Below are 27,731 nucleotides of genomic sequence, written 5' to 3'. Positions count from 1 at the left end.
TACTTTTAGCAAAATACTTGTTTTTTTGTTTTTTTTAAAATGCTGGTTTATTTTAAAAACAAACAAACAAACAAACAAAACAACCCACATATATGCACTTTAATACCTGACTGACATTATTTTGTCCCTTTATTTTTCTAGTTTTTATTTTTATTTTAATTTAATTTTTTTTTCGTTTATTAAGTTCATTATTTTTCTTTAGTTTTTCTAATTATTAATTTATTCGTTTTCTTTTTAATGACCTATAATGTTCTTATTCTTAATAATGCTTGCTTAGTTGTTTGTATTGTTTCTGTATTTACCCTGAGTGTGATTGTAATAAAAGATTGCCAATTTAAAAAAAAAAAAAACGTAAGGCACCTAGTTGCAGTGAATGAACTACAAGTACCACCCATCATCGGGCCTTTCAGGGGTACCAGGTTCACATGGGCTGGAAGGGAAATCCGCATTTTAAGTACGACGCCCTCTACGGGATACACAGCTCGTATCTGGCAACACACACACACACACACGCACACACACACATACATATAACCCACTCACGGCTGTCGTCACTGAGGTCAGGTAGACGGAGCGAAGATGGCGACCGCCTACGAGAGATACAATCTGTAAGTACATATAATATGGCTAATCGTTCTCTAAAATCCGTTTTCTTATTTCCACGTCTGTCAAAAGACGGATATGAGGCGGCGGTTCTGAGCGGGTTAGCCGGTAGTTGGAGTTAGCGGCGGGTTAGATGACACAGCAGCTGAAGTTCGCTGACGGGCTCGGCCGGTAGAGCAAGAACCGGCCAAGTTTCACTCCGCACTCATTCATTATGAAGAATATACGTTGGCACCGTGATGCAGACTCGGCAGGAGGTGTGTGCGGCTGTCAGCGTCGGCCAACAGGGAGTTGGTTGGTGTAAACAGGGAGGCAGAAAGTTAGTTAACCTAGCTAGCAGCAGCAGGGTTGTTGACGGGTCTGTCGTCAGCTTTACCATACCGGGGTCTGTTGGAGACTCCATTCAACCAGCCTGCCCCCTCTGTCCTCTATAACTTTCATGGTAGTTGACACAGCTCTGTGTACTTTCCCAGACACACCCTGGTTGATCCCTCATTCACAGTGCGGGCTGTCCAGTCCTACTAGTCCTTCCTGCCACCTGTACTGTGTCAGCCTGTCTTGACAGTTGTAGTTAGTGAGGATGAGGAGTGTTCCTCGTCCTCTGCATGCTGACATGGTGGGTTTTTAAGCGCCAGATACAAGTTTAGATAAAGAGGTTTGTACTACTCTAGCTGAAACATACAGGCATTGTGGAGATGCCTTTGACACAACGTGTAGACTATAGAACACATAGATTAAAGCTCCATATATTTTCCTCTTCGTCTGTGTTTTATTTGAAGTGTTGATCCATAAGAAGATATATTTGTGGTTTTAAGAACCAAAAACCATCTCTGTAGTTTTACATCTCCTCTCTCAGCCTTCTCTCTGGAGCTCTAGTAACAACAGCTCAGTGGTTGAGTGTTTTCTGAGTGATACAATAAAAAATGGAACAGATTTCAGGTAAACACTCAAAGAAACCAAATCCTGCAAGGTTGGATGGTGGGTTCAGGTGGGCAGGGCTTGGGGCGTGGCTGAGAGCAAAGATATAACTCTATAACAGAAGAACACATTAGCGCCAATGGGAAGAAATGGTCTACACTTCCTGTCTCTTAAGTGGGCGTGGTCGTGATTGCTTGTTGTCAAAAAATAACAACACAATATAACACTAATATATCATGAGATTGCACTTGATTTTGCCGCTCGTTTTTATCTGCTAGTTTAATATCTGATCAACCAAGAATAAAATCACATCAGTCTAATTATACTCTGTTTTCCCTTCAAAAACAGTTCAATATTAATAAGAATAATAGCATTATCAAGCAAATAATCTCAAGTTTTATTTCAGTTTTAACTAACCTCTAAACTTGTGTGGCTGGAAAGCGATGTCGGCAGCTGTACTGCAGCAGTGAAACCAGAACCAACAGAGAGAAGAGAGATCTGTGTTGTCAAATCTCTGAGTTTGTTGCTTAGACACAAACAGGTCTCGAACAAAGTTCATTTTCTATTGATCGGCTACTGGCGGAGAGGTGGAGACACTCACCTGACAGAGTTACAGGAGATTATTGTAAATGCGCCATCTCTTTTCACAAGTATCTCTGCTGAGAGCAGTGACTTCTTTGTTGTGACATCACAAAGTTCCAGAAGTCCTGATGGCTGGTTTTAAGGCTCAGTTTCTGAATACAGACTGTGTGGACTGAGCGCTTTGATACTTTCACAGTATTAATATAGAACCTAGACCTGCTTTATAATCAAACAACACATGGACATCTACCTATACTATATGGGACCTTTTAGGTAGGTGAATTAATGTATAACTTTAACGTAAGATTGACGTTCCCTTCTTCAGCCTGTTTGATTGAAGAGGTAAAACTCTCCAGTATTTCACACTAAAAAGTAATCATTTTTAGAAAAGTCAGAAAAACACATAATTTGTTTGGTGAAAATGTGTTTTATTTATCATATTAGTCATTTAACTTGCTGTGTCATGGGGGTTCTGAGCCCCAGGTCTCTACTAGGGATGGGCACTTGAAGAAATTTCCTTGATCAATCATCAGGAAAATTATCGTTAAATAATCGATTCATTATACATTTTTTATACTAAAAAATGCCTGTTTCAGAAAATACACAAAAAGCATATTTTTCCTCAATGAAATCTTCATTCCAAGAAGCCCGTATACATTGTTCTCTGTTGAAAATTTAAATTGCGCCCCGGCTGGTTGCTCCGACGTTGTGAAATTCATTGTATTGCTTCAAGACACTACACAACACAACCTCACTGATACACACGTTAGATCAATCAGATTGCATGTGATCGACAAAATTCTTAACGATCAATTATCGATCATCGAATAATCATGCCCACCCCTAGTCTCTACCATACTAATATTCCTGCCTTTAAAATTGATTCCTCGCGTTGCAGTCAGCCATTGACTTATACTCATTTTATTATTGTGTGTTGATCATTTTGAGAAGTCTTGAAACTTGATACATTCCAGTGAAGATCGTGTGTAGTTTTGGTAATTTCAAACTGCTGTTATTATTACATGATGATGCATTGCACAGTTTTTAATTGTGGATGGTGACCAAGCTCAAGGTTTCAAGTCACTGCAAATTGTTTTTTATGCTCCACTGAAATGAATGAAAACCAGCAGTTATTTTAATACAGGAAAAACCAGCACAGTAGTAATGTTGAAGTAAAGCGCAGTTGCAGCAGTAACAGTTATTATTTCGACTTTGTGTTGGTGTAGCACAGGCATGTTTAGTGTGTCTAGATTACTTAAGGCCAACAATAGAGTGTTTGTGTGGCTTTGTCACCAGTGCAGCAGCTGAGTGTTTCACTATATCACCCTGAGCTCCACTGAGGTCACATTTTTGTGTAGCAGGGATTAAAATCTGTGTTACTCAAACTTTTGCTGCTCGAGCTAACATATCAAATCAAGCGGCTTTATCAGAACGTGTCTGCCATAACAGATCTCAATTTAATATTTAACAATCTCTCTCAATTGACTTTCTGTTTCTTTTTGCTTATTCCACTACCTGCATTTTTGGGTGGGACGTAAGAGCGGGGCAAGCCCTATAATTGCTAATGTCACTAATTGACTGAGTGACTGAGTGACTGACTGACTGACTGACTGACTGACTGATAATATTTCCACCACTGGTCATTGGGGTGCCGATCCGCAGCCTAATGAGCTGCTCTGGTTTCCCGGCTGCTCTGTAACTGCAGGGAAGAGGAGGAGCACTTCCAGTACACTGAGCCTCATCTCCATCTCAGCAAATAAACTACATTCATTACATGTACTAAAGGACACAGAGGAATAACTAAACATAAGACACACTGAGCAGAGAGAGCAGGAGAGAGGGAGAAGCTTCATACTTACCGCTATGACAAACTTTACATCTCAAACAGAGGGAGTTAGACATAAAGACCTGCCTCTAATAAAAGTCTTTTACGTTCTTGAGTTGAAGTAAATTAAGACTAAACTATTGTGGATCCAGACGGAGGCTGTGCTCTGTGTGAGAGACTAAATAAGAAAGATCTTATAGAGATAGCCCTGGTCGCTCACCTGGTGGAGTGTGTGCCATTTGGACTTAGTCCTGGTCTCTCTCTCTCTCTCTCTCTCTCTCTCTCTCTCTCTCTCTCTCTCTCTCTCTCTCTCTCTCTCTCTCTCTTCTCACTTTATTCAGTAGTTTGACAGTGGAGACAGACATGAGGAAATGTGGTGAGAGAGTGTGAGGGCTGTTGTGATTACTGTACATGGTTTGCTCCACACAGATGATCATGGGTTTAGTGTATTATGTAATTGTTCCCCACAAGAGAAAGAGACCTCCACAGGGACGTCAGAGTCACAGTTGACTACAAAGCTGCACGTATCCGTAGCTTAGCAGCAATAAGACATATCAAACCGTACACACACACACACACACACACACACACAGACACCTTCATGCAATTTCCCTTTAGAAATCAATCTACTTGAAAATTTGTGCACTTCGGCAAGCCTCAAGCTCCACCCAAAACACTCCCACAATTAACCATGAATTGTGAATTAAAATCCCTCATGGATATTGATCTGCATTTTGTTCCTGTGGAGAATAGAGGCAGCGTTACACACAAAACACAGTGTGAGGCTGAGGGCTGCGGCAGCTGTTAATGTGTGTGTGAGCACTGATGAAATATTGAGCAGAACTTGATCAGAGTTGGTTCATATCTTTTACATTGGGACGCAGCTTATGGAATAGCTCTGGCTCACTCGCACAAGCAGGTCTGAATGTTTATGATGAAGTGGATCAATAAGTGACGTATGATATGAGAGGCTTCAGTTCAACACCTCACCCCCTGTTCGTACGCATGGGTCACGCTTTCAGGTGCACACATTCTCCTGTCAAGTTTGTGTTTATCGATCCCAACTTGAGCGTAGGAAGTGGTGTGTGCATCTTTCAGACCAGGTCTTCAACTTGTCCAGTGTTGGTGAGTCTGTGGCCACTGCAGCCTCAGGTTTCTGGTCTGGGTGACAGGAAGTGGAACCTGACGTGGTCTGTTGTAGTCCATCCACCTCAAGGTTGGAGATCAGCAGTTTGAGAAACACTCAAACCAGCCCATCTGACACCAACGATCGAAGTCACTGAGATCGCATTTTGTCCTCATTCTGATGTTTGATGTGAACATTGACTGAAGCTCTTGCTTTGTACCCGCATGATGCTGCCACGTGATTGGCTGATTGGATTATTGCATCAATAAGCAGGTTCCAGTTCATTTCACACAGTTGGGTTCCTTCCTCGTCAAGAAGGCCTTTTGAAACCATCTTCAGTGTCTCTCTTCAGACCATCTCAGCAGGACGGATACGTTGATCCGTCCAGGACTCTCTGCTCACGCCGCCCCCTCAGGACCTCCAAAACATCAAATGCTTAGCTTGTATTTTGATCCTCTTTTAATCCCACTGTGATGACAGACTTTGAGCCTCAGGTTGTGACATAATCACAGAGGATATGTTTGGGAGTGTCACTACACCTTGCGTTTTTTGGGGTAGTGTGCTTTGAAGCGCTCCAGATTAAACATGTCTTAATTTGAGAACCCCAGTGGCCCAGGGGTTAAGCTGAAACGTCCACTGTTTGACTCCTAGTCGGTGCACCGTCACTGCACCTCATACCCCTGTCTCTCCACACGTTTCCTGTCTCGTGGATAAGAACCCTAACCCTAGAAATCCAACCCTCTCTGTATATAGAAAGTCTCAGATACACTTTTCAATGAAAAATGGATGCAAAAACAAAATTGTTGAATTTATTTTTGTTCAGTATACATAGGGAATATAGAAAAATGGATAAGAAAACAGGGAAGCATACACATACTATGATGAAATATGTTTTTAAAGTCAGGGGAAATTATAAATAAAGGCTGGCTCCCTTTGCATTTGAGGTAAATGAAGTCTACCATTTTCTTGTCTCTCTTTACTTTGGTTCAGTCTATTGATCTAGAACTAATTAAACAGCTTGTAAGTGGTCAAACTGGATTGCAGATCAGTCAGTCATGCTCCTTGCATCGTTTGACCTCTTGCTGTCGTGGCTGCTGCCACACTAGCAGCTGACATGTTTTGGAGCATGAGAACATTAGCATCCTGAGCTACATCTGTACATTGACGCTGAGATGTTCGGTGAAGCTGATGAAACATTTGCAAGCTACAGGAGCAAGCTTTTAATCGGCTTTAATATCTTCTCTGTTCTTTCCCAGGCACACCACCCCAGAGAAGTTCTTCATCGAGGCCTGCGATGAGGGGGCTGACGCTGTGCTGGCAATCGACAGGGTCTCAAATGAGATGACCCTCGCAGGTAGAAAGTCTTCGAAAGTTTAAAGACATTGTGCATTACTGACATAAACAGACAAAACTGTTTAAGCTTTGGTTGAGACACACCATCTCAGCTGTCACTGCCTTTTGAAGCCTTTCTGTTGATCTTTGTTTTCACTCTCCACGTGTATTAGTAGAGGTTCAAAGTCGGTAATAGGTCATACAGTATATGCCGTTATATGTTTCATATTTACATATACATACATACATACATACATATATTATATATATATATAAGTGTAGTTCTATTTATATAAGTGCTGGAGCACACGTATGATGTACGTGCACTGTAACATTGCAGCTCGTTTCAAAGGTGATGTAACCACTGTTCCTACGGTGACAAGTTCACATAGATCAGTCAACTATGATCACATGATCAAATGTTAGAGTGACTTTATGAACAGTTTCATCATGTTGAGAATCTGACGCAGCGTCAGACAAACATCCAGCTCAGTAATATTAGACCATACCATGGATGTAGCAGCTAGTAATTAGCGTAGCATCCAGCAGCAGGCGAATGAACACAAGTAGTTTGTGTTTTGAATGATTTCATTTACTGACTTGTGTCGAGCAAATAATGCCACATTGGAAACATCCATTCAGAGGAAAAGCTGCAATGCAGGCAGAGGTCAAGCTAAGCTAACAGGCTAGGCTATGAAAATGTGGCTAAGCTAGCTATCACTTTCAGCAGTACAAGCTGTCCAAGTGTAACAGACTCAGTTTGTCATGTTTCTGTGAAAATGCATCACAAATAAAGAAACTGTCAGAAGAGTGAATGATGAATGTTTTTTTGCACACCTCTACATATTATCATTCACCACCTGAGTGGTACTGTACATGTTCTAGGACGGCTCAGAATGTCCCTGGAGCACTGACACGTTCCTCTTCCTATTTAAACAGACATTTACCTTAAGATGAAAACCTGTCAATACACAGGGAAAAACTTTCATCTTTTTTTGTAAATTGATCATTGCTAGAATCGGACTGTGAAAAGAATATGTGGGGGAACATCAGTGAGCTTTCCCCAGTTGTCACATTAAACATAACAACACTGTCATCATACAGTCATACGCTTCCTCTTTGTGCATCATATCATTCAAGACGTGATCTTCCTGCACATTATATTATGCCATTTTGTTTTCATGAAACTCGATGGTAGATTAATTTTCAAACGTCTTATTGAACAAATAATCAATGAATCCTTATCAATATAACATATAAGCATATGGGTTATTGATTGTTTTTGCCTTATCAATCTACCGTAGGTAAAAAGGATGTTCCTCCCTCAGCAGTCACCAGGCCTATATGTGGCATCATGGGAACCATTCGCCTGGTGGCAGGTAGGTTCCTCTGTCATACGACATGGTGTTGTCTTTGAAGCCTGTACAGTGAAACAGCTGTGATTGACCGCTCACACCGCACAGGGATGTACCTGATCGTCATCACCAGGAAGAGGAACGTGGGCAGCCTCCTGGGCCACGCCGTGTGGAAGGCGGTGGATTTTGATGTGATCTCTTACAAGAAGACGGTGCTGCACCTCTCGGAGATCCAGGTCAGCTACACACTGCTGCAGCTTCACCCTGTTTCCTGTTGATGGTGTTTTTTACTGATAAGAAATCTTTTCCACACAGAGGCTTTTTAATGACTACCTGAAGTTAATGCTATTTCAAACATCCTGGCCCTGTCACACGTGAAAAGAAGAAGACCTTTGAACAGTTTTTGCTTACTCAGCAGCTGTCCTGTGCTTTTAGTGTAAACTGCTCCAGGACTTTCTGTACTGGACACAGTACAGAAAGGATTTTCTTTTGACTCTGGGTGGGACGAGAGTATTTCACAAACCGTTGGCATGAAATCTTATATATGTCTTTGCAACATAGAATATTTATGTCTAAATAAGCAACAATGAAACTTTCAGGGAAACAAATATTCTTAGTTGTTATTTATTAAAGAGGACCGATTATGCTTTTCTGAGTTTTCCCTTTCCTATAGTGTGTTATATAGGTTTTTCTGCATGTAAATGGTCTCCAGAGTCACAAGGCTCAAAGTTCACACCAAAGGGAGAAACTCTGTCAGGGCAAAACCCAATTTTGCCTTGTTGGGGGTCCAGACATTACTTCCTCGACCTATTCACTGCCCACCTGTAAGCTTGGCACGCCCCCACACAAGGCACAGCACATAACTTAAACTGAGGGTTTTTCTTTAGTTTTGTAACCATGACAAAAGGACACCTGTTCTCAAGTGCCTGGAGAAACCTTTTTCCTTTTCTCTACTGCTCCAATGTTAAAGTGTAAGCCCAGCACTTCAAGGAGGACTGCTCCTACGCAGATAGATGCTTGATTTTTGCAACAGTGATTTCTGAAGTCTGCATTATTATTGTGTCCTCTGAGCACACTGGGCTCTGATTGGTCAGTTTTTCACTTGAAGTGCCAGTGAAAAATGATGTCCAGAAAAAAAAAAAATGTTTTTGCGGAACATTGACGCATGTAAATGTATTTTATCAGACAGCAAGAATAAAAGGATGAACACTAAAAATGGCCATAGTAGGTCCTCTTTAAGAGGATCTTGCAGCAGGAAAAAAAAACACCACAAGTTTAAATGATGTCATATAAAATCAGCTCAATTGAAACTACATTGTTGTGATGGGATCACACCAGCCGTGACGCCCATCAGCATGTTGAAAGTCTGACCCATGAGTACTCAGAAGTAAGTAGTACATTGCTACACATAGTTTACACCGTGCTGTGTCAGCTGATCTACACATTAGATTTTTCAGGTGACGCACGGCTCCAAGCAAAAAAAAAGACAGAGAAAAGTTTAGATGTTTCAGTGTCTAGGCTGAATCTGAATATGTCATTGAAAAATGAGAAAATATAGATATATTTTTTAACCATTTTAGGAGCTGAATCTGGAGACAGTGATATTTTAGTGACCTTTCTGACAAAAATAAAATAAAAAATGAAAGAAATTAATTAATAATGAAAAGAAATCCAACATTCCAGTAACCTGTAACCGAGCCGCATCACAGGTGACGTGTTCCTCATCTTAAACTACCAGTTTTGAGACAGCAGTCACTTATTTTTTCTGATTTTTTTTCCTGCTCATTGAGGTTAGTGATAGAGGTTGTGAATACTTTTGTGGTACTGTGTGATAGACCAGTAGACTATCACACTGCTGTGGTGAGTGGTTTGGAGATTGAGACGACTTGTGTGGGCGTCTCACGGGCGTCCACTCTCTGATTGAGACCTCATGTTTCAGTCGGTCTTTGCAGTCAGTGCTATCTTATTTCAGTGAAGCAGGCAGTGCATTATTAATCTGCTGCCGCTTCTATTCCTGGTGTACTAATTGAACGATCAGTCGCAGCTGGAAACTATGTAATTCATGGTAAAACACTGTGTATGCAGTGTAGAAATAACAATGAGAAAGAAGGTTGTAGAATAGAGTGTGTGGCTTTTACCGAGCAGATGATACTTAAATTTTTCTCTTTTTGTATGGTAGTGACAGTACAAACTAGTCAATAAGTCTAATCACAGTTAACAGTGGAAAGCACAGAGCTGATGAAGTGAGAGGAATGTAAGAAAGCAGATGGAGTGAGTGAACAGTGAAAGGATGGAGGACGTCAGGCCTCACTCTCTGTGCTAACTGGCTTAGCAGCCAGATCCTATTAGCCCAGCAGAGACTACAAAGCACGGAACTCTCTGATACGACTGTCACTGCTGCATAAGACTGACTGGGAAGGTGGAAGGGCGAGCTAAGCCTCGCCAGCAACACAGCAACAGTCTACACACTGACCCTTCACTAAACCCAGGTCCATGGAAAAAAAAAAACCCTGCCCTTACTTTGTGTTGCTATCCGTCAAAGTTTTCCACTCAGGCCTGGCACATACTGGCACATTTACAATTGTAATTCTTATTGCCTTTGAAACAATGGCTCCTTGATATGAGACAGATAAACAAAAGCAGCTTCTCATTTCTAGTGTCCAACCACCCATTCTGTCAGCAGGCAGATTTAATCCGCTGTAGTCAGTCTCTGGTTTACTTTTGAACGTGTGTAGCCGGCTGGTTTTAAAACACCAAACATTTACCTCATATGCAACAAAGATTTAGTGTGACCTGGGCCTGTGTTTATCAAACTGCTAAGAATGACATTACAGAAGTCCCTAAGTTCCAACTTCAGGGTAAAAACATTGTTTGCTGAGTGTGAGCAATAAGACACATTCATTAAGTGACTGTCTCCTACTACCAGTCAAGTGTACAAGTCAAGATTGACTCTCCATCGGCCATGTTGTACATTTGTTTAAAAAATGCTCCTCTGCGAGAACGTATAGAATGATGATTATTTTGTAAAGCTTATTTTATTTGGATGAAGTATTTAAAGGTTCTGTAAATGATCGTCACTGCCACTAGATGTCATAGATGTCAAATGACACAAAAGTGTCACTAAACACACAAGAACCTCAACTGAAGAACGTTACTGTGAACACAAGAACTAGCAAGAAACTATCTAAGCACAACCGTTAGCCCATGCTAGCATTGATGTGATATGCTTCACAGCAATGCTGCCAGTTAGCCAGCTAGAGATAGCAATATTTGTCAAACGCATTTTTAATATGGGAAACAGCAAGTAAGCTAACGTTATAGTGTCTATTGTAGCCACCACTAATGAAAACATTATTACATTACAGACAAAACATTATGAACCATCAAATGACACATGGAGAAGAAGAAAAAACAGTTCCGAGTCCAGCTGGACCCTTAAGCAGCTTATAGGATTCTCCTCTCAGTAAACCAGACCAGTATCTGCTCCACGGTTGGACTGGGAAAGAAATTCAGTCTTGGGGGGGGGGGGGTGTGGTTTCTTCTCTGCTCAGGATGACATTACTCCACTTTATCTTTACATAGAAATTAGTTGTTCGCTGCTGTATTAATGTTTAAAATCACATATATACAGTAAATAACCTTTTAAATCTCCAGGGATAATTAACATGGGAAATAAACAGTTAAGATTAAAAACTATTTATTAAATGTCTTTGGACTTAAAAAGTCTCTTTAAAGTTTATTAACTTAATTTTTTGAGTAGGACTTTTACTATTATTTTTTTACTCAAGTTCAAAATTGGACTTTTAGCAGTTTGAGAAATACGGAGCTTGTGTTCATATTTACTTTACAGCATCCCGCAGTGTTTTTCTTGGAAGTTGGATAAATACAGGCTCTGGTATGCAACAGCTTTAAGCCCTGGCAGTCAGCAGACGTAGACTAGATCGAGCTGAGGTATATGGAGAGGAAAAGTTGCATCCGGGCATTCCCAACACATACGGTACAAGTAGTGTGAAGTTTCCTGCACTCTGCAAAGTGTATCGTCATGAATTTTCCTGAAATCTAAAAGTCTGTTTCCTTTCCTCTTCTAGTCGCAGGAGAATAAGACCTTCCTGTCAATGATCAACAATGTGCTGACTACAGACGGCTTCTACTTCTGTACCGACTACGACCTGACACACACACTGCAGCGGCTGGCCAACACCAGCCCCGACTTCCAGGAGATGAGTCTGCTGGAGAGGGTGAGACGTCGGACGAACTGCCTGAGGGCGTGTTGTCCAAACAGCATTTTCCTCTGGCAGAAAAGTGCTGCATATCGATTTTGTTTCTATGAAAACAAAACAATTATCATAAATAATTGATAAACGTTTTTTGCACTCAAGTGTTTTTGGTTAGAAATGGTAGTAAGGTTGTTCTCTGTCATGCCAGCCGTCTGTGTCACATCACCCTTGTGTTTGTGGTATGTATGCATGACCTTGTGCACACGCCTGTAGAACACGACATATTGCTGTACAGGACCACTAGCACTAACAAACAGGTTTACAGGCAGACCCAAACTATCAATTATTGATATTAAAGTATTGTGTGTGTATCCAAAGCCTGATTATACTCACAGAGCACTTTAATAGGAACACCACCACCACACAAACACTGGGTAGTTCCTCCCTTTGTTCTCAAACAGCCTCAGTTCTTCATGTCATGGATTCCACAACATGTTGGAAATAGTAATCACGAGCTAATGACTTCACAATGATCATTGTTTTTAAGTGTCATATGCCTTTGCTCCTGTTACTGATCAATCATGTGTTGATATCTTACTTGCTTGTGGTTTTCAGGCAGATCAGAGGTTCGTGTGGAACGGGAACCTCCTGAGAGAACTTGCTGCGCAGCCAGAGGTAACACATGTTACTCTCGAGCCACGGCCCATTTGTTTTTCAGTCATGCTAGTGAACATTTTGTTCTTATTTTACTTCATCTGAATAACTGTGACTGTTTCCCCATAGCTTCATAAGTTTGCACTTCCTGTTGTCCATGGATGTATCCTTTCCACTGAATGTTCTATTGTTTTCTGATTTTCCAAGATGAGATACGATGAGGTGAGTTAAGATAAAATGAGAGGAGATGTGCTAAGATGAGATATGAGATACCACCCGATGAGATATGATGACGTGAGTAAGATGAAGTGAGATATGAGATACGATGAGATGAGTTACAATGAGATAAATAAGATGAGACGCGATGAGGTTAGATAAAATGAGAGATGTGGTGAGATGAGACAGTGAGATGAAATGCGATAAGGTGAGATGAGATACGATGAGGCGAGATACGATGAGAAGAGATTAGATCAAATGAAATAAGATCATATAAGATTAGATCCTGAGCTAAACTTTTCCTTGACCGTCCTGGTTCAGTCATCGTCATGAAGCCATGTCGTATAAATGGGAAGATCTTTGAGTGGATCCTCATATCCAGGAGAAGCTGCTTCCGGGCCGGCGTCAGATACTACGTCAGAGGTAACAGACCCCGAAACGCGCCACTGCTGAACTGCACCAAGCAGCCGACAGCCATCACATCTTCCTAAGCAGTTAAACAGTAGCGGAAGGTAATGTTGTCTACCTCACCACTGTCCCGCTGTCTGCACAGGCATCGACTCTGAGGGCCATGCTGCTAACTTTGTGGAGACTGAGCAGATAGTTTTGTATGAGGGAGCAAAGGCTTCATTTGTACAGGCAAGTATTATTAGAGCTGCTCATATTCTCATTCTGTCTTTTAGATCAGATGTTAAAGCATTTAAGTTTGAGAAGTGCAAGATTTCAGAAATGATTTTTGAAATGACTTAACTTTTTTTTTTTTTTTTCATCCCCAGACACGAGGCTCCATGCCCTTTTACTGGAGCCAGAGGCCCAACCTCAAATACAAACCTAAACCTATAATCAGCAAAACCACCAGCCACGTAAGATGAGACGTTGTGTATTTTTTTTCTAAATAGCGATTTATTTTTTTCTAAATGTGAAAATTGGACGCTAACCACTTGAAAACTTTGTGTAGATGGATGGTTTCCAGAGGCATTTCGACTCTCAGCTCCTCATCTATGGAAAGCAAACTATTCTCAACCTGGTGAGGACTCTCCTTCAAGCTCTTCGTTATCGGTTCCAAAGTAAAGAGAAGAAAGACTCCGTGACAGATGTGTGTTTTGTTGTTCCAGGTGAATCAGAAGGGCTCAGAGAAGCCACTAGAACAGGCCTTTGCAAAGATGGTGTCAGGCATGAACAATGGTATGCTCAGGTAAGTGTCGCCCAGTGCTTTGCCCAGTTTGTATGTTCACTGAGTACACAGTCGCTTAAAATAATGATTATATGGGATATATACTGTATATAAGAGATAAAACAATATAAATAAAATGCGTCTCAGACATTACCAAAGGTTAAGACAAATAAAAGGCGTTTTAAGAAGAGATTTAAAGGAAGTTAAAGATTTACAGTGTCTGGTTTAAGTCGGGAGAGAGTTCCACTGAGTCGGGGCTCTTAGTCACAAACCTTGACCTTGAGGTGACCAGCAGGCTTCCTTCCACCTATCTAAATTGTCAGTTGGGCCATGTCAATTAATCAGATATGTAATTGGGGGCAGAGCAGACATTTAAAATCAATCTGAAATCTAACAGGGAGCCAATGAAGGGAGGCGAGTGAACCTGTTTAATCCAGAAATAATCCAGCAGCAGCATTTTGAATACCTGAATACAGTACATCACAATAATCAAGCTGAGAATGCATGTACAACTTATGTAACTATGTTAATCAGAGAAACCGCAGTACAATGCGTTTACCTGCACCGTGGCAACCAGGTTACTCTAAAATCTGTGTATACATGCAGCAGGTCGGTGATCAGGTTTCTCTCCTGCCCCCGGCCATATTTTGGTTTTATTGTAACTTTATTAGAGGCAGAAGATCTTGTGTCACTCCAGACCCTTTTCATGCTGTGTGTCTCTGTGTAGGAGCACAGAGACAGAGACAATTTGTCGGCTGATAGCATCTGTATATGTGCTGTTGGTATTGTGTGTGTGTGTGTGTGTGTGTGTGTGTACACGTGCATCACTGACATATTTATGCATTGTGAGATTTGTATTTTAACAGCAGATTCTGAATGTGTCCAAGACCATTTTTCCTTAGAGACAATAAAGCTCATCTTATCGTATCTTACTTTATTAGGTACACCTGTTCAACTGCTCATTAACGCAAATATCTTAATAGGCCAATCAACCGGCAGCAACTCAGTGCATTTAGTCATGTAGACACGGTCAAGACGATCTGCTGATGTTCAAACCGAGCATCAGAATGTGGAAGAAAGGTGATTTTAAGTGACTTTGAAGGTGGCATCATTGTTGGTGCCAGACGGGCGGATCTGAGTATTTCAGAAACTGCTGATCTACTGGGATTTTCACACACAACCATCTCTAGGGTTTTACAGAGAACGGTCCGAAAAAGAGGAAATATCCAGTGAGCGGCAGTTCTCTGGGAGAAAATGCCTTGTTGATGCCAGAGGTCAGAGGAGAATGGTCAGACTGGTTTGAGCTGATAGAAAGGCAACAGTAACTCAAATAACCACTCGTTACAACCGAGGTATGCAGAAGAGCATCTCTGAACCAACAACACGTGGAATCTTGAAAGCAGATGGGCGACAGCAGCAGGGGTCCACACCGGGTGCCACTCCTGTCGGCTGACAACAGGAAACTGAAGCTACAATTCACATAGGCTCATCAAAATCAGACAATTGAAGATTAGAAAAACATTGCCTGGTCTGATGAGTCTTGATTTCTGCTGAGACATTCGGATGGCCGGGTCAGAATTTGGCGTAAACAACATGAAAGCATGGACCCATCCTGCCTTGTATCAACAGTTCAGACTGGTGGTGGTGTAATGGTGTGGGGAATATGTTCTTGGCACACTTTGGGCCCCTTAGTACCAATTGAACATTGTTTAAACGCCACAGCCTACCTGAGTATTGTTGCTGACCATGTCCATCCCTTTAGGACCTCAGTGTACCGATCTTCTGATGGATACTTCCAGCAGGATAAGGCGCAATGTCACAAAGCTCAACATGACAATGAGTTCACTGAACTCAAATGGCCTCCACAGTCACCAGATCTGTGTTTGTCTGACAGAAGCTCAACATTGACTTTTATCTAGTTTTAAGCCACATACACTTTTTACACCTTGGTGGTTTTCAGCTCTATATTTGAACCAGATGAAGGATTTTAGTCGTCGGACGTCTGGATCTGAAGTTATCAGAGAAACAAGCTGAGGAAATGTGAGACAGCTCAGCTCCCAGCTGCTGGAGACGTCCTGTCCTGTGTCACTGAAGAGAGGAGGACACCTCTGTGGATAATTCAGCTGCTGGTAAAAACCTGCTGAACGTCTGCTTCATAAGTTATCAGAGAAACAATCAGAACAAAGGTTAGCATCAATCTCAGCTCCAGCTCTTCCCTGAGTCTCTGTCCTCCGTACAGCGTCGCTCAAACTCTGACTTTAAATGTCAAACTGCTTCATTCAGTGCTTTTAATGGTTAGAATCAGCGGGTCTGTTTGATTTTCTCAACCACTGACACTGAAGGAAGCCAAACCGGGAGGAGCTTACAGTAATGGTGGTGAAGACAACAACTCCCATGATCCCTACGCTATTTCACAACATCAACCAATTGCATCTTTTGTTATTGTTTTGATGGAGACGCCTTGAGGCAGAAGCTACAGGCAGTGAATTTACAGATCAGTCTACTAGAGAAAGCCAACTGTAACCGGTTTGTGAAGTGCATGTAAACGCTCTGAGTGTTTTGAGTGTTTTGATTTCTATCTATCTGTTTCTGCACCGTCTGACTGTTGGACTTTAATCCTGCGACATTGTCTCCTCCGTCCTCAGTTACATCGCCTTCGACTTCCACAAAGAGTGCAGCCACATGCGATGGGACCGTCTCCAGATCTTAGTGGATTCTGTCTCTGAGATACAAGATGAATACGGGTAATTTACCAGGCAGCTGTTCTGGCTGAATATGCAGCTGTTTACTGTGAGGGAGTATTCAGAGTTTTTTTTTTTTTTTTTTTTTTTCCTGTGTGCAGCTACTTCATGGTGAACTCAGAGGGGAAGACGGTGGCCCAAGAGAGAGGAGTCTTCCGCAGTAACTGCATGGACTGCCTGGACAGAACCAATGTCATCCAGAGCCTGCTGGCCCGACGCTCCCTGCAGTCTCAGCTCCAGGTACTTTTAACCCCCGCTGCTGCTAAGCCTCATGGGATGGCAAAACAATCATAGAATGCTTTTGAGAATGCAGGGTTTAATTGTAATTCCAGCCCTAAGGTCCGGCCCATGTGCAGCATGTTTCAACCGAAATGAGAAAACTTACTGTCTTTTTTCCAGAGCTTTCAGTCACATCCATGTACTCTCTACTGACATGAGTTCAATAGCTGTTATGGTTTTTTTTTGTCCCTCTGTGCCGGCCACAGTCAGGTAGATAGATAGTGTGTTTTGTGAAGTCACACTGACCTTGACCTTTGACCTCTCATAATCAAATCAATTTTTGACTTTTTTGCCATAATACAAGACTTCACACCGCTTTTCTCACCAACATATTTTCTTTGACTCTGGATAAACAGGGATGTAACCTGAAACTAGTCTGAGTGGTGGAGGCAGACAACCGCGAGACGGAGATTCTAGTCTTAAGCATTAAGCATCAGATTTTTTCTTGACCTTGAAAATAGTAATTTGGCAAACCAACCTAAACTCCAGAAGTGTTTTATTCATCACAGGATGAGTGACACTTCAAATTTGATGCTTAACATTCCGTCAAAAATTGTAATATTTCAAAAATACTAAGATAATGGACGTTAGAAGATACATGTAGGTGGAATACCTCTTTAAATACATGTTTCCATACACTGGGCCATGTGTTTGGTTTGTATTTTGGAAAGCTTATGGACTGACCAGTATGTGTGTCCTGGCTGTGTGTGGACAGAGGATGGGGGTGCTGAATGTGGGCCAGCGGATTGAAGAGCAGGCTGAGTTTGAGAAGATCTACAAGAACGGTAAGTCCTCTTGTGTTCTAGGCCCGGCCGTTAGCATGTGCGGTGTGTTTTAGTAGAAGCTCTGGGCCTCTGAGCGCGTCCTCACTGTTCTCTGTGTGTGCTCTCTAACCAGCATGGGCTGACAATGCCAATGCATGCGCTGTACAGTACGCAGGAACTGGAGCCTTGAAAACAGACTTCACAAGGTACAGTACTGTAACAGCCCCACACCACATATCAGTTGACTAACGTGTGTTGTACTCTGGAGTCCCGCTGCAGTATCATTACCATGGCTGCTGTTTAACACAGTTCATCTCTCCATCAGGACGGGGAAGAGGACCAGGTGGGGGCTGCTGATGGATGGCTGGAACTCCATGATCCGCTACTACAAAAACAACTTCTCTGATGGATTCAGACAGGTACGATGTAGTTACATCATCACTAGGGCTGGGTGATTAAACCATATCGCAAAATTATTTTCCTTGAAAATTTTCCTAGAAACATTAAAAATGTTGGATATAATTCATTTTCCATGCTTATAGCACACCAACAAATAAATCACGAACGGCCAATCATGTTGCAGGAATAGAGGTCTACGTTGTACAGGTTAGGATGTACGGTGAGAGGTGTAAATGCGGACCAGCGCGTGATATTGGTTACGGACGCGCGCAGTGGCTGACGGTCTTGAAGTCGGAGTGGAGTAAGCAAATAAGGCGAAATAGGCGACATGACAGGAAAAGGAGAACGCAGCTCGGAGGACAAAGATATTGTCAACAAGAGAGGCCACTCAACCTGGGTAGTTTGGAGATATGTTGGCTATTTACGGTCTGACAAAAAACAGAGCAATGTGCACTGACAGGCGACACCACAAACCTGTTTCATCATTTGAAACAATATCACCCGTTACAACACACAGAAGGTGGGAAATTACAGGCTAAAACAAGTGTTAGTGGAGGCTCGGCCAGCACCAGGACACAGTGCAGATCTTCTTGGTCTATTTATTTTTTTATTTATATTGCAGTCATGTTACATGTGTGCTGTATCACACTGCAGAACTTTGTTGAGTAAAAATGACTTAAAAGGATTTCTATTTTAATCTTGCATTGACTGTCTGGTTTCTTCAACTTTCACTCAGGATCAAAAATCAGCCTTTAAACCTGAAAGAAATAACGATGTGGCATTTATCGTAATAAATATCGATATCGACTGATATGGAAATTTTTATTGTCACAACAGTCGATCATCACTGAAGAAATTCAGACACGAACAGCCACAACGTTAAAACCCTGACCACTGAAAGCCGAGAGGACAGCGTGGCCGCTCTATAGCACAGACAGTGTGTTGATCATGTGTTTATTCCTCTGACGTGGACCAGAGAAGAAGCTTAGATCCTGAATATCTATGAATGTGAATGTTTTTCTTTAAAGTCTGGTGTGTGTTAAAACTCGACCTTAGAGGCGACTAATGTGTTAAACAGCTACATTATATGTAGTTATGGCTTTTGCTCTAAAAGCTGCTGATATGATAATGATCAATACGGCTGTGGCTGATTGATCTGTCCACTATGTGATGTCTGACTGATGAATTTCAGAATAAAGGTCGTAGTGTCGGCTACAACCAACAGCAGCTATAAACAGTGAACATTAGCTTGGTCATGCAGCAGAATATGAAGTGATTCGGTGAAAGAGTGAACAATAATGTGGAAACAGTGGAGACCTCTGCTGGTCACTTTAGACAACACTAGCTGGGAGGGACCACACAGTGTGTTTACACATATTACAGTTTTTCTGAAAAGCTTTGATGCAATTCACTCATCAGAAACATCATTCTCACAACTATTAATGCAGTTCTCAAAACAGTTCATGCATTTCCTCACACACACAGAATTAGCATTTCTCATTGTATTTGTACAAGCTTCCTTTGTATCCACACATAGTTAGTTGGCATACATGAATTTGCATGTTTCAACACATGTGAACAACGTTTTGTTTTAGAGGCTTTTTGCACTGGTGATTTAGTGTTAGGAGAAATGATGAACTGTTTTGAGAACTAATTAATGAGGCTGTTAGTTCACGATACACAATTAAATAATACATTAACACACACACACACTTCTGATGAAATATTTTTCATGTCTATCTGTGCATAATGTTACACTTCATAGGATGGCCATTCTATCCTCTTGGCTTTTATTTTGAAATATTTACCTTTACTTCCACCTGACTTTCTTAGTTCTTCAATTCAACAAGGAATAATATGGTTCTGAGATGTTTTGGCAGCGTGAGTTGGTTTCATTGTTGTGGCTGATCAGAGTACTTCGAGAACTCTTCTCTTGAATAAATGAAACGCAAAGCTTCCTTGAATTTGTCAGTGAAGAGAATATGCTGTCAACTGACTTAACAAACACACCCAGTAACTGCACATGGTTTAATAACCACACAGCTCCTCTATAGCAACATGTTTTTAACAAGATTGTGGTAAAATGTTCCAGTTGCATTTCAGTCTCTTGGAAATGACGGCGGACATAAAATTCTTTTTATTCTTCTGTGTGTCTGTTTACCCTCTTTAACCTTTCATGTTCAGCCCCAATAATAAAATAATTAGGATTTGGGATTGTGTGTGTGTGTTCAGTCCAGTCACAGTGTCTCTGTGGTTTTGCTGGTTTCAGGACTCCATTGATCTGTTTCTGGGTAACTTTGCTGTTGATGAGTCGGATGGACCCACTCCACTTCGTGTGCAGAAGGACTGGAAGTTCCTCACGGTCAGTACACAAGTGTTTTCTCAGTTATCAGCAGCAGCGGTGAACGTGACCGCTGATCTCATCCACCGTTCTGTTTGCAGCTGCCCATCATCATGCTGGTGGCGTTTTCCATGTGCATCGTGTGTCTTCTCATGGCTGGTAAGTTCAACCTATACTCACATTATCTTTTTCTGTGATCAATCCTTGTAAAGATACAGAAATTCATATTTGAGAATTTGAAGTGAAATAGGTCTCACCTGTGCAGGTGGCTTTGAGAAAAGTCACCAGTGACTGTTAATTCCTTCGGCGACAGCCAGAGCCGGCACAGAGGCATAAAGGCCTTTCAGGTTGTCCGTCTATCCGTCCCGTTGTCGTGGACACGATATTGCAGTAACACCTTGACCTGATTAGAGTTTGGTCTAAGGTCAAGGTGACCTCACAAAACAGGTGAACGTAATATGGTCATTAAGACTAGAAAAGCGCTATATAGTTGCTATATAAAGTGCTATATAAATGCAAGTCCATTTACCATGATATTTACATGTAGAACCAACACCACAAACAGAGAGGTCATAGTCAGTGACCCTGAGCAGACAGTGAGTAGCTAGCCAACTGCGACGACACCCACCCGTCACTCAAAGCAGCCACGCTCTCAATTATACATTTTTCATACATACATTATACAATTATACACAATTTTCGACCATTTCTGGCTTTATTATAACAGGGACACTCAGCGAGAGAGACAGGAAAGTTAGGGAAGAGAGAGGGAGGCCTGAGTCAGATTTGAACCCAGGCTGCTGTGGTAAGGACTGATGGGAGTCAATGGGGGTTGGGGTTAGCAGAATGTGAGCATCCTCATCCTGATGGTCGAAGTCATCTACACATGACCTGTGACTGGAAGATGCACACACCAAAGCTGCAGCGCTGGACTAGAAACAGTGACTTTGCAGTTTCTCTCCACTGTCTGTGAACCAGAGTATTTAACAGGACTGAGTTCACCCCTATGAAATATCACTAAAATGTTCAAATTTCTATCACCTTACAATAATTATATGTGTGTGTGATGTATTTTGAAGTTAAAGTGTAGAGTATGTGATCTTATACAGTTAAAATATTAATACATATATTATATATTAAAAGCAAACAGGTTAGACAGACTACAATTAAATACAGGCCCCAAACCTCAATGCTATAAAGGGGATAACACCAGTGATTTCCAGAGACAGTATTAAACATTGACTGCAGGAGCATGTGTAGTAGGCCTGCAGGGGCCTACCTGCACCTGTGGCGTGTGGGATCTCAGCCCGGTCTGATTCTAGACAGTCTGACCTTTGACCAATGAAGCCGGTGTATTGTCCTGAATTGTACGACAGCGTGTAGTTGACAAATGGATGATGAGTAGTTCCTATCTCTGCCAAATTGCACCTGAAATCTGTTCATTTAAATCCTCTTCCCTTTCATTTTTCAGATGATCTAAAGGTGTTGAGTTGTGCAGATTAAGGAGGTTATATATCTGACCTATAATCTGCTTTTCGATTCGAGCAGAGATGTGAGGGGATATAAAGGGAAGCAGTCAGAATGTGAGGCTATGAGATTCTGCAGCTGGCTTATCACCACCTGCAGCTATATTTTCAGCTGAAACTGATGGTGGGTGGGAGGGTGTGAATGAAAGTTTGAGAGCTTCAGGTGATGGGCTGAAAACCAGGATCATGGAATACTGCTTGTCTTCTAGGTGACACGTGGACAGAGACCTTGGCCTATGTGATGTTCTGGGGGGCTGCGAGCGCCATCACAGCCGCCATCATCCTGTTTAACGGCCAAGACTTTGTGGACGCCCCCAAACTGGTTCACAAGGAGAAGATGGACTGAGTGGTGTGCGTGTGTGTGTGTGTGTGTGTGTGCGTGTGTGTGTGTGTGCGTGTGTGTGTGTGTGTGTGTGTGTGTGTGCGTGCGTGTGGAGCAGCTGGGCCCAGCAGGCTCATATACCTCGTCATCTTCACCGTCATCTTCCTCACGTCTGGACTCTAGACTGATCTGCTGCCTCCACACTGTCCTCCAGACTCAGTCAGATCATCATGTTTGACCTTCCTCTGCACACACTGCTTCACATGGTTTGCTTTCCTCCTGCTGTATCTTTAGGTTGGCTTTGCTGGTGTTAGGTTGTCAGTTGTACGGACGGTCTGTGATGGGACTTCTTATTTGTTTACCATTTTTAAAAAATTTTAAACCAGTAAAAATGTTCTAACAAGACATTTTCCATTGTGCTTCATGACACACAGCAGTTGAAGGCCCTACATGCCCACGCAGGTGTTTCTGTCAGTTTTTTAAGATGGGGTGGAGCTATGCTGTACATGATGTGATGTCACCAAACTCCACATGCTACTACAAAAATGATAAACAGTGTAAGATGTCCCAACACAAGAGGTAGTTGTTGAAACACCTGTGTGGGTGGATTATATGTGTAGGCCCTTTAAAGCTGCATTAATTGTTTGTTCATTATTGATTTGGTGTTGGGTGGGTTGGAAATGAGGTTGATAAGAGGAGGTGTTGATCCTAAAACCAAAATGATGAACTGAAAGAAGCTAAAAATATTGGGTCAGGCTTCTCTCTGGAGCTCTAGCAACAACAGCTCAGTGAGCCAATCAGAAGAGAGGAGGCTCTGAGCCTCTCTCCTGATTGGCTGAGTGTTTTCTGAGTGAGCTAATAAAAATATAGCAGATTTCAGGTAAAACACTCAGAGAAACCAAATCCTGCAATGTTGGATTGTGGATCCAGGTGGGCGGGGCTTGGGGCATGGCTGAAAGCGGTGACTGCGTTTCACAAGTCCTGACGGCGGGTTTTAAGGCTCAGTTTCTGAATACAGGCTGTGTGCATTTCTCTGTGGACTGAGGCTTTGATACTTTCACAGTATTAATATAGAAGCTAGACCTGATCTATAATCAAACAACACATGGACAGAGACCTTTGTACTATATAGACCTTTAATATCCAAAACATTGATTAGTGCAGCTTTAAAGATACTTAATGTAATCACATTCTTCCCAAACAGATGATTGTTCCCTTAATGTCGATCAACCCTAAACAGTCACAATGAAAGATGTGGGACTTCAACATATAGATAACTCTATACAGTTTGTACATGTTGACTTCTCAGTGTAACGAGTCTTACAAACTTGCACATGAAATATAATATTTGGCTAATCTTTATGTAACTGGAGTGAACAATATGTCTTCCTATTAAGCTAATTTAACAGAGTATCTGTGATGATTCTGTTTTTATTAATGGCTTACTGCTTTCCTTCCTCACAATCATTATTTTTGCACTTTGGAGAACCATGACATGTGCTGCCTGCACACAGCTGTTGAAGATGTATCCATTTTGACCCAGTGGTAGTACTGCAGCGGATCCAGACCTCTGCAACTCAGCCCACGTCTTCGATTTGTTCAGTGATTTAAATCGGCGCTGACTGAAGGTTCTTTTGTTAAAAGCAGAGGGGTTGGCGAAGCAGTTGACCAATTTAGAGCTTTGTATTCTGGATTAAGAATGAAGACATCTATGGGCTCAAATTAGGGTCAAAGAGTTTTTACCCTGTTTTTTACACCTGAATCTGATTGGACAATAATAGTCCAATCACAAAGCAGAGTTGGGTCAGAGGGCATGTGGTTCCGTGGCATTCTTCTCTGCCTGAAAGGTGTAGTAGGTTTTCAAGATGGATGAGGGCGTGGACTCTTCTGTGACACAAGTGTGTTTGCAGACACACAAAGCTCATTAAATGTTTACCATTATTTTCTACAGCATCATCAAATAAAAATAAACCTGACATTGTCCATCTTGAAAATCTACTACAGAGAAGAAGGTACAGAACCACCTGCCCTTTGATTGGACTCTCCTTTGTGATTGGATTGTCATTGTCCAATCAGATTCAGGATTCATTCTCTCTTTCTCGCTCTCTTCACAGGTTTATAAAGGTTGATGTACAACCACAAACTTTGGAAATATCTCTGTACATCATTTTACAAGCTCAGAACCTTTTTGACCCTAATTTGAGCCCATACCCATTGTCTTCCTGAATCTGTAGTTAGCTTCTTCGCTACAGAAGATCACTGTACTGTTAAGATCTGTATGTCATTAGCTTGAGATCAACGATGACACATGGTTCACCAACTGAAGTTTTTAATGCGTTTTATCATGTCATATTTTTTGTCATCTTTCACATCCTTACGGCATATGTACATATCACATTCACATTAATCATTTTTACGCCTCTGCGGCGGCAACTGCCAAAGCCATATTGTTTTCGGGTTGTCCATCCGTCCCATTCTTGTGAATGCACTACCTGAGTAACACCTTGACGGAACTTCTGCAAATTTGGTACAAATGTCCACTTGGACTCAACGATGAATTGCTTAGATTTCTGTGGCTAAAGGTCAAGGTCAGTGTGACCTCACAAAACACTTTTTAGCCTTTAATCAAGACTTCACACAATTATGACAAAATTTCACCATTAAATAGTTAATATTTTATATGACTCTGGATACACAAAGTTAAACTAGTCTGAGTGGCGGAGGCATACAACCACGAGGCGGCCATTCTCAGTGATGTATCCGTCTCATAGACCTAGTTTTCAGCCAACACAGAAGTACGCCAGAGAAATATGTAAATTCAAGAAATGTGATTTCTGTAAATCAACTCATAACAACCTGTACAGCTGATGTGATGTCATTTTTCTACCGCTAGAAGAAGATAACATCATTCTTAGTTCCACCTACAAAGCATCGGTCGGTTGATTGTTTCTCCACTGGGGGAAACGGCTGTCGATGAGCCGCCAGACACATTTGAATCTCTGAGTAAATCGTTGAGCTGAGTGGTGATTCAAAGGTCTGGAAAGCAATCGGTCACCATCTTTTTAACAGCATTATATACATGTAGGTTTTAGCCTGTTCATCTCAGTTCATGCCACGGACGGTTCGGGCTCCATGATCTCGCGTGCACCTATTCATGAATGTTCTCAGTCTGGTTCAGTTGCCTGTTTCCTCACAGAGGATTGGGGTTTGTGGTTCTCTAGACTAGAACAGAATGAATCCGACTCATCTCTGGGATCACTGCCTTACACAGCTGCCCCTCAGTGGAGAGGACACGAACTGAACCTTTCATATCGTCAGTAAAGATCTGATAGGGTTTTGAAACCGTCCTCTGATGTTGATTTAAGTTGGTCGTAGGAGAATCGGTCACTATCCCTTCTCGGTCTGTGTGTGATGTTACATACAAGCTGTGCGGTGCGAGGTTTGGTTTCTCATGTATCAGATCACACCAACATGCCCTTCGATGATTGATTGATTGGTTGAATGATTGATTGAGTTTAAAACTTTTGTCTAAACATTTATCTAGCTGGACTCTTATCATGCTAGCATTTCCAAGAGGTTGTAGAATCTTGATCTGAACTTTGTAAGTTTGGGTGACAGTTTAAGGTCAAGGTCCACGTACGGACAGAGTCCTGAAGTGCTGAAGAGTTTTTATTCCTCCGTGACAGCGACAGTCAGCGCCAGAGGCACATTGTTTTCAGGTTGTCCATCTGTCTGTCCCATTTTCATGGACATGATATCTCAGTAATGCCTTGAAGGAACTTGGTGGTCAAAGGTCATGGTGAAGGTGACCTCACAGAGACTGGTGTTGGCCCTTTGAACACTATCTTGGGAAGTCTTCAAGGGAATCCCTTCACCTTTGGCACATGTCCATTGGGACTCTAAGATGAACTGATTAGATTTTTGTGATCAAAGGTCAAAGGTCAGTGTGACCTCACTAAACACTTTTTAGCCTTGACTCAAGACTTCACAGCAATTGTGACAAAGTTTTACACAAATGGTTCATATTTTCTATGACAAACGATAAACAGGGATGTGACCTGAAACTAGTCTGAGTGGAGGAGGCAGGCGATTCTAGTTGGATCTGTTGTGATCAAGATAACTTGTGCATAATAATAGCTTGTGCAAACAAGATGGAATGATGTGCACACGAGATAATAACTTGTGGATGTTAACTTCTGCACACAAGAAAAACATTTTTCAGGACTTCAGGTACTCTGTACTTACTACTTTCAGCTGCATCTTATGGTTTGGTTGTATGCTCGGTTGAGTTGCTGGTAAACAGCAGCAGTAAGTGCACCTTGAGGTTTTTTTTTATTTTTATTTTTTTAGTCAAACCTTTCACAAACTCCATAATGAATGTTCAGTGATGTCATGTAATTTGTACTGTGCAGGTGAAGTCCTTGAAATACCTGCACATTTTAAAATGAGATCTGTATTAACAGATTTGATTTATATAATCCATGGGTGGAAGTGATGTTTCATTCAGTCAGTAAATATTTTCTTTCTCTCGTGCACAGCCTGAAGGTTTCACACTTATTCAGTAGACCTTGATTTGTTTTTGATGTGATTATTATATCTACTAATCAACACTGAGCTCATGTTCTTTTTTTACTTTTCCTGGGAATTTGGGGCTTTTAGAAACGTGGGGGAGGGGCTCGATAAGATTTTCGACAGCAACACTTTGAACGTGTGTTTGAAAGTTGTTGTTAGGATCATTAAGAAGCTGGTGAAACACAGATACTTTGCCTACCAAGTTTACAATTTGTGTTACAAGTTTGCAGATGGTGTTACAACCCTGTGCAGGACAGCTGATGTTGATGTTTTTATGTGTGTGGGTTGCTCATTAAGTGTCACATATTAGGAACAGTGGGGTTGTATAGTTCTAAATGTATCATTTATCTACAAGTCTAATCTGAGGTATCGGAGGCCGGAATCAGTTTAGTTTGTGGTGGAACGTGTCTCCTCAGTGGTCTTCACTGCTCTCCTTCCAGAACCAGACTTCATCCAGTGGTTTCTGTAATTGTCAATAAACTTCAGTGAACACACAGATTTTGTTTGTTTAATGTTTTTTTTTTTTTTTTTTTTTTTGGTTTTTAACATTAACAGTCCACCACCACTGAGGACGCTGAAGTCAGTCTTTTCTGTGTTTCTTCTGTTTAATCTGATGAGTTTACATTGCACAAGGTGGTTTCCAGTGTTTTTAGACACAATATACATTGAGTTACCATTTTATTTTGAACCCCTAGTTAAAAGTAATACAGTCTAGTTAAGGAGTCCTGCAATAAATCCTCATGTATGTTCTAACACTATATTATATATAACATAGTGTTGAGTCA

The 27,731-nt window shown here is 41.6% G+C and overlaps 1 protein-coding gene across 1 annotated transcript; it reads left to right on the top strand.

Moving 5' to 3' along the window:
- The first annotated feature begins 267 nt into the window (after positions 1-267).
- sacm1la (SAC1 like phosphatidylinositide phosphatase a) lies at positions 268-27,444 on the top strand. Its single transcript, XM_056399154.1, has 20 exons — positions 268-608; positions 6,311-6,408; positions 7,691-7,765; positions 7,850-7,977; positions 11,830-11,979; positions 12,574-12,633; positions 12,742-12,775; positions 13,150-13,251; positions 13,382-13,467; positions 13,605-13,691; positions 13,787-13,855; positions 13,944-14,023; positions 16,648-16,746; positions 16,845-16,983; positions 17,738-17,807; positions 17,920-17,992; positions 18,112-18,205; positions 20,455-20,547; positions 20,628-20,685; positions 22,262-27,444. The coding sequence occupies exons 1-20, from the start codon at positions 580-582 to the stop codon at positions 22,396-22,398; spliced, it is 1,761 nt and encodes a 586-aa protein (XP_056255129.1). The 5' UTR covers positions 268-579; the 3' UTR covers positions 22,399-27,444.
- The last annotated feature ends 287 nt before the right edge of the window (positions 27,445-27,731 follow it).

Source organism: Seriola aureovittata, chromosome 16 (genome assembly GCF_021018895.1).
Source record: "Seriola aureovittata isolate HTS-2021-v1 ecotype China chromosome 16, ASM2101889v1, whole genome shotgun sequence".
Taxonomy (NCBI): Eukaryota; Metazoa; Chordata; class Actinopteri; order Carangiformes; family Carangidae; genus Seriola; species Seriola aureovittata.
This window is presented reverse-complemented; position numbering and strand designations above follow the sequence as displayed.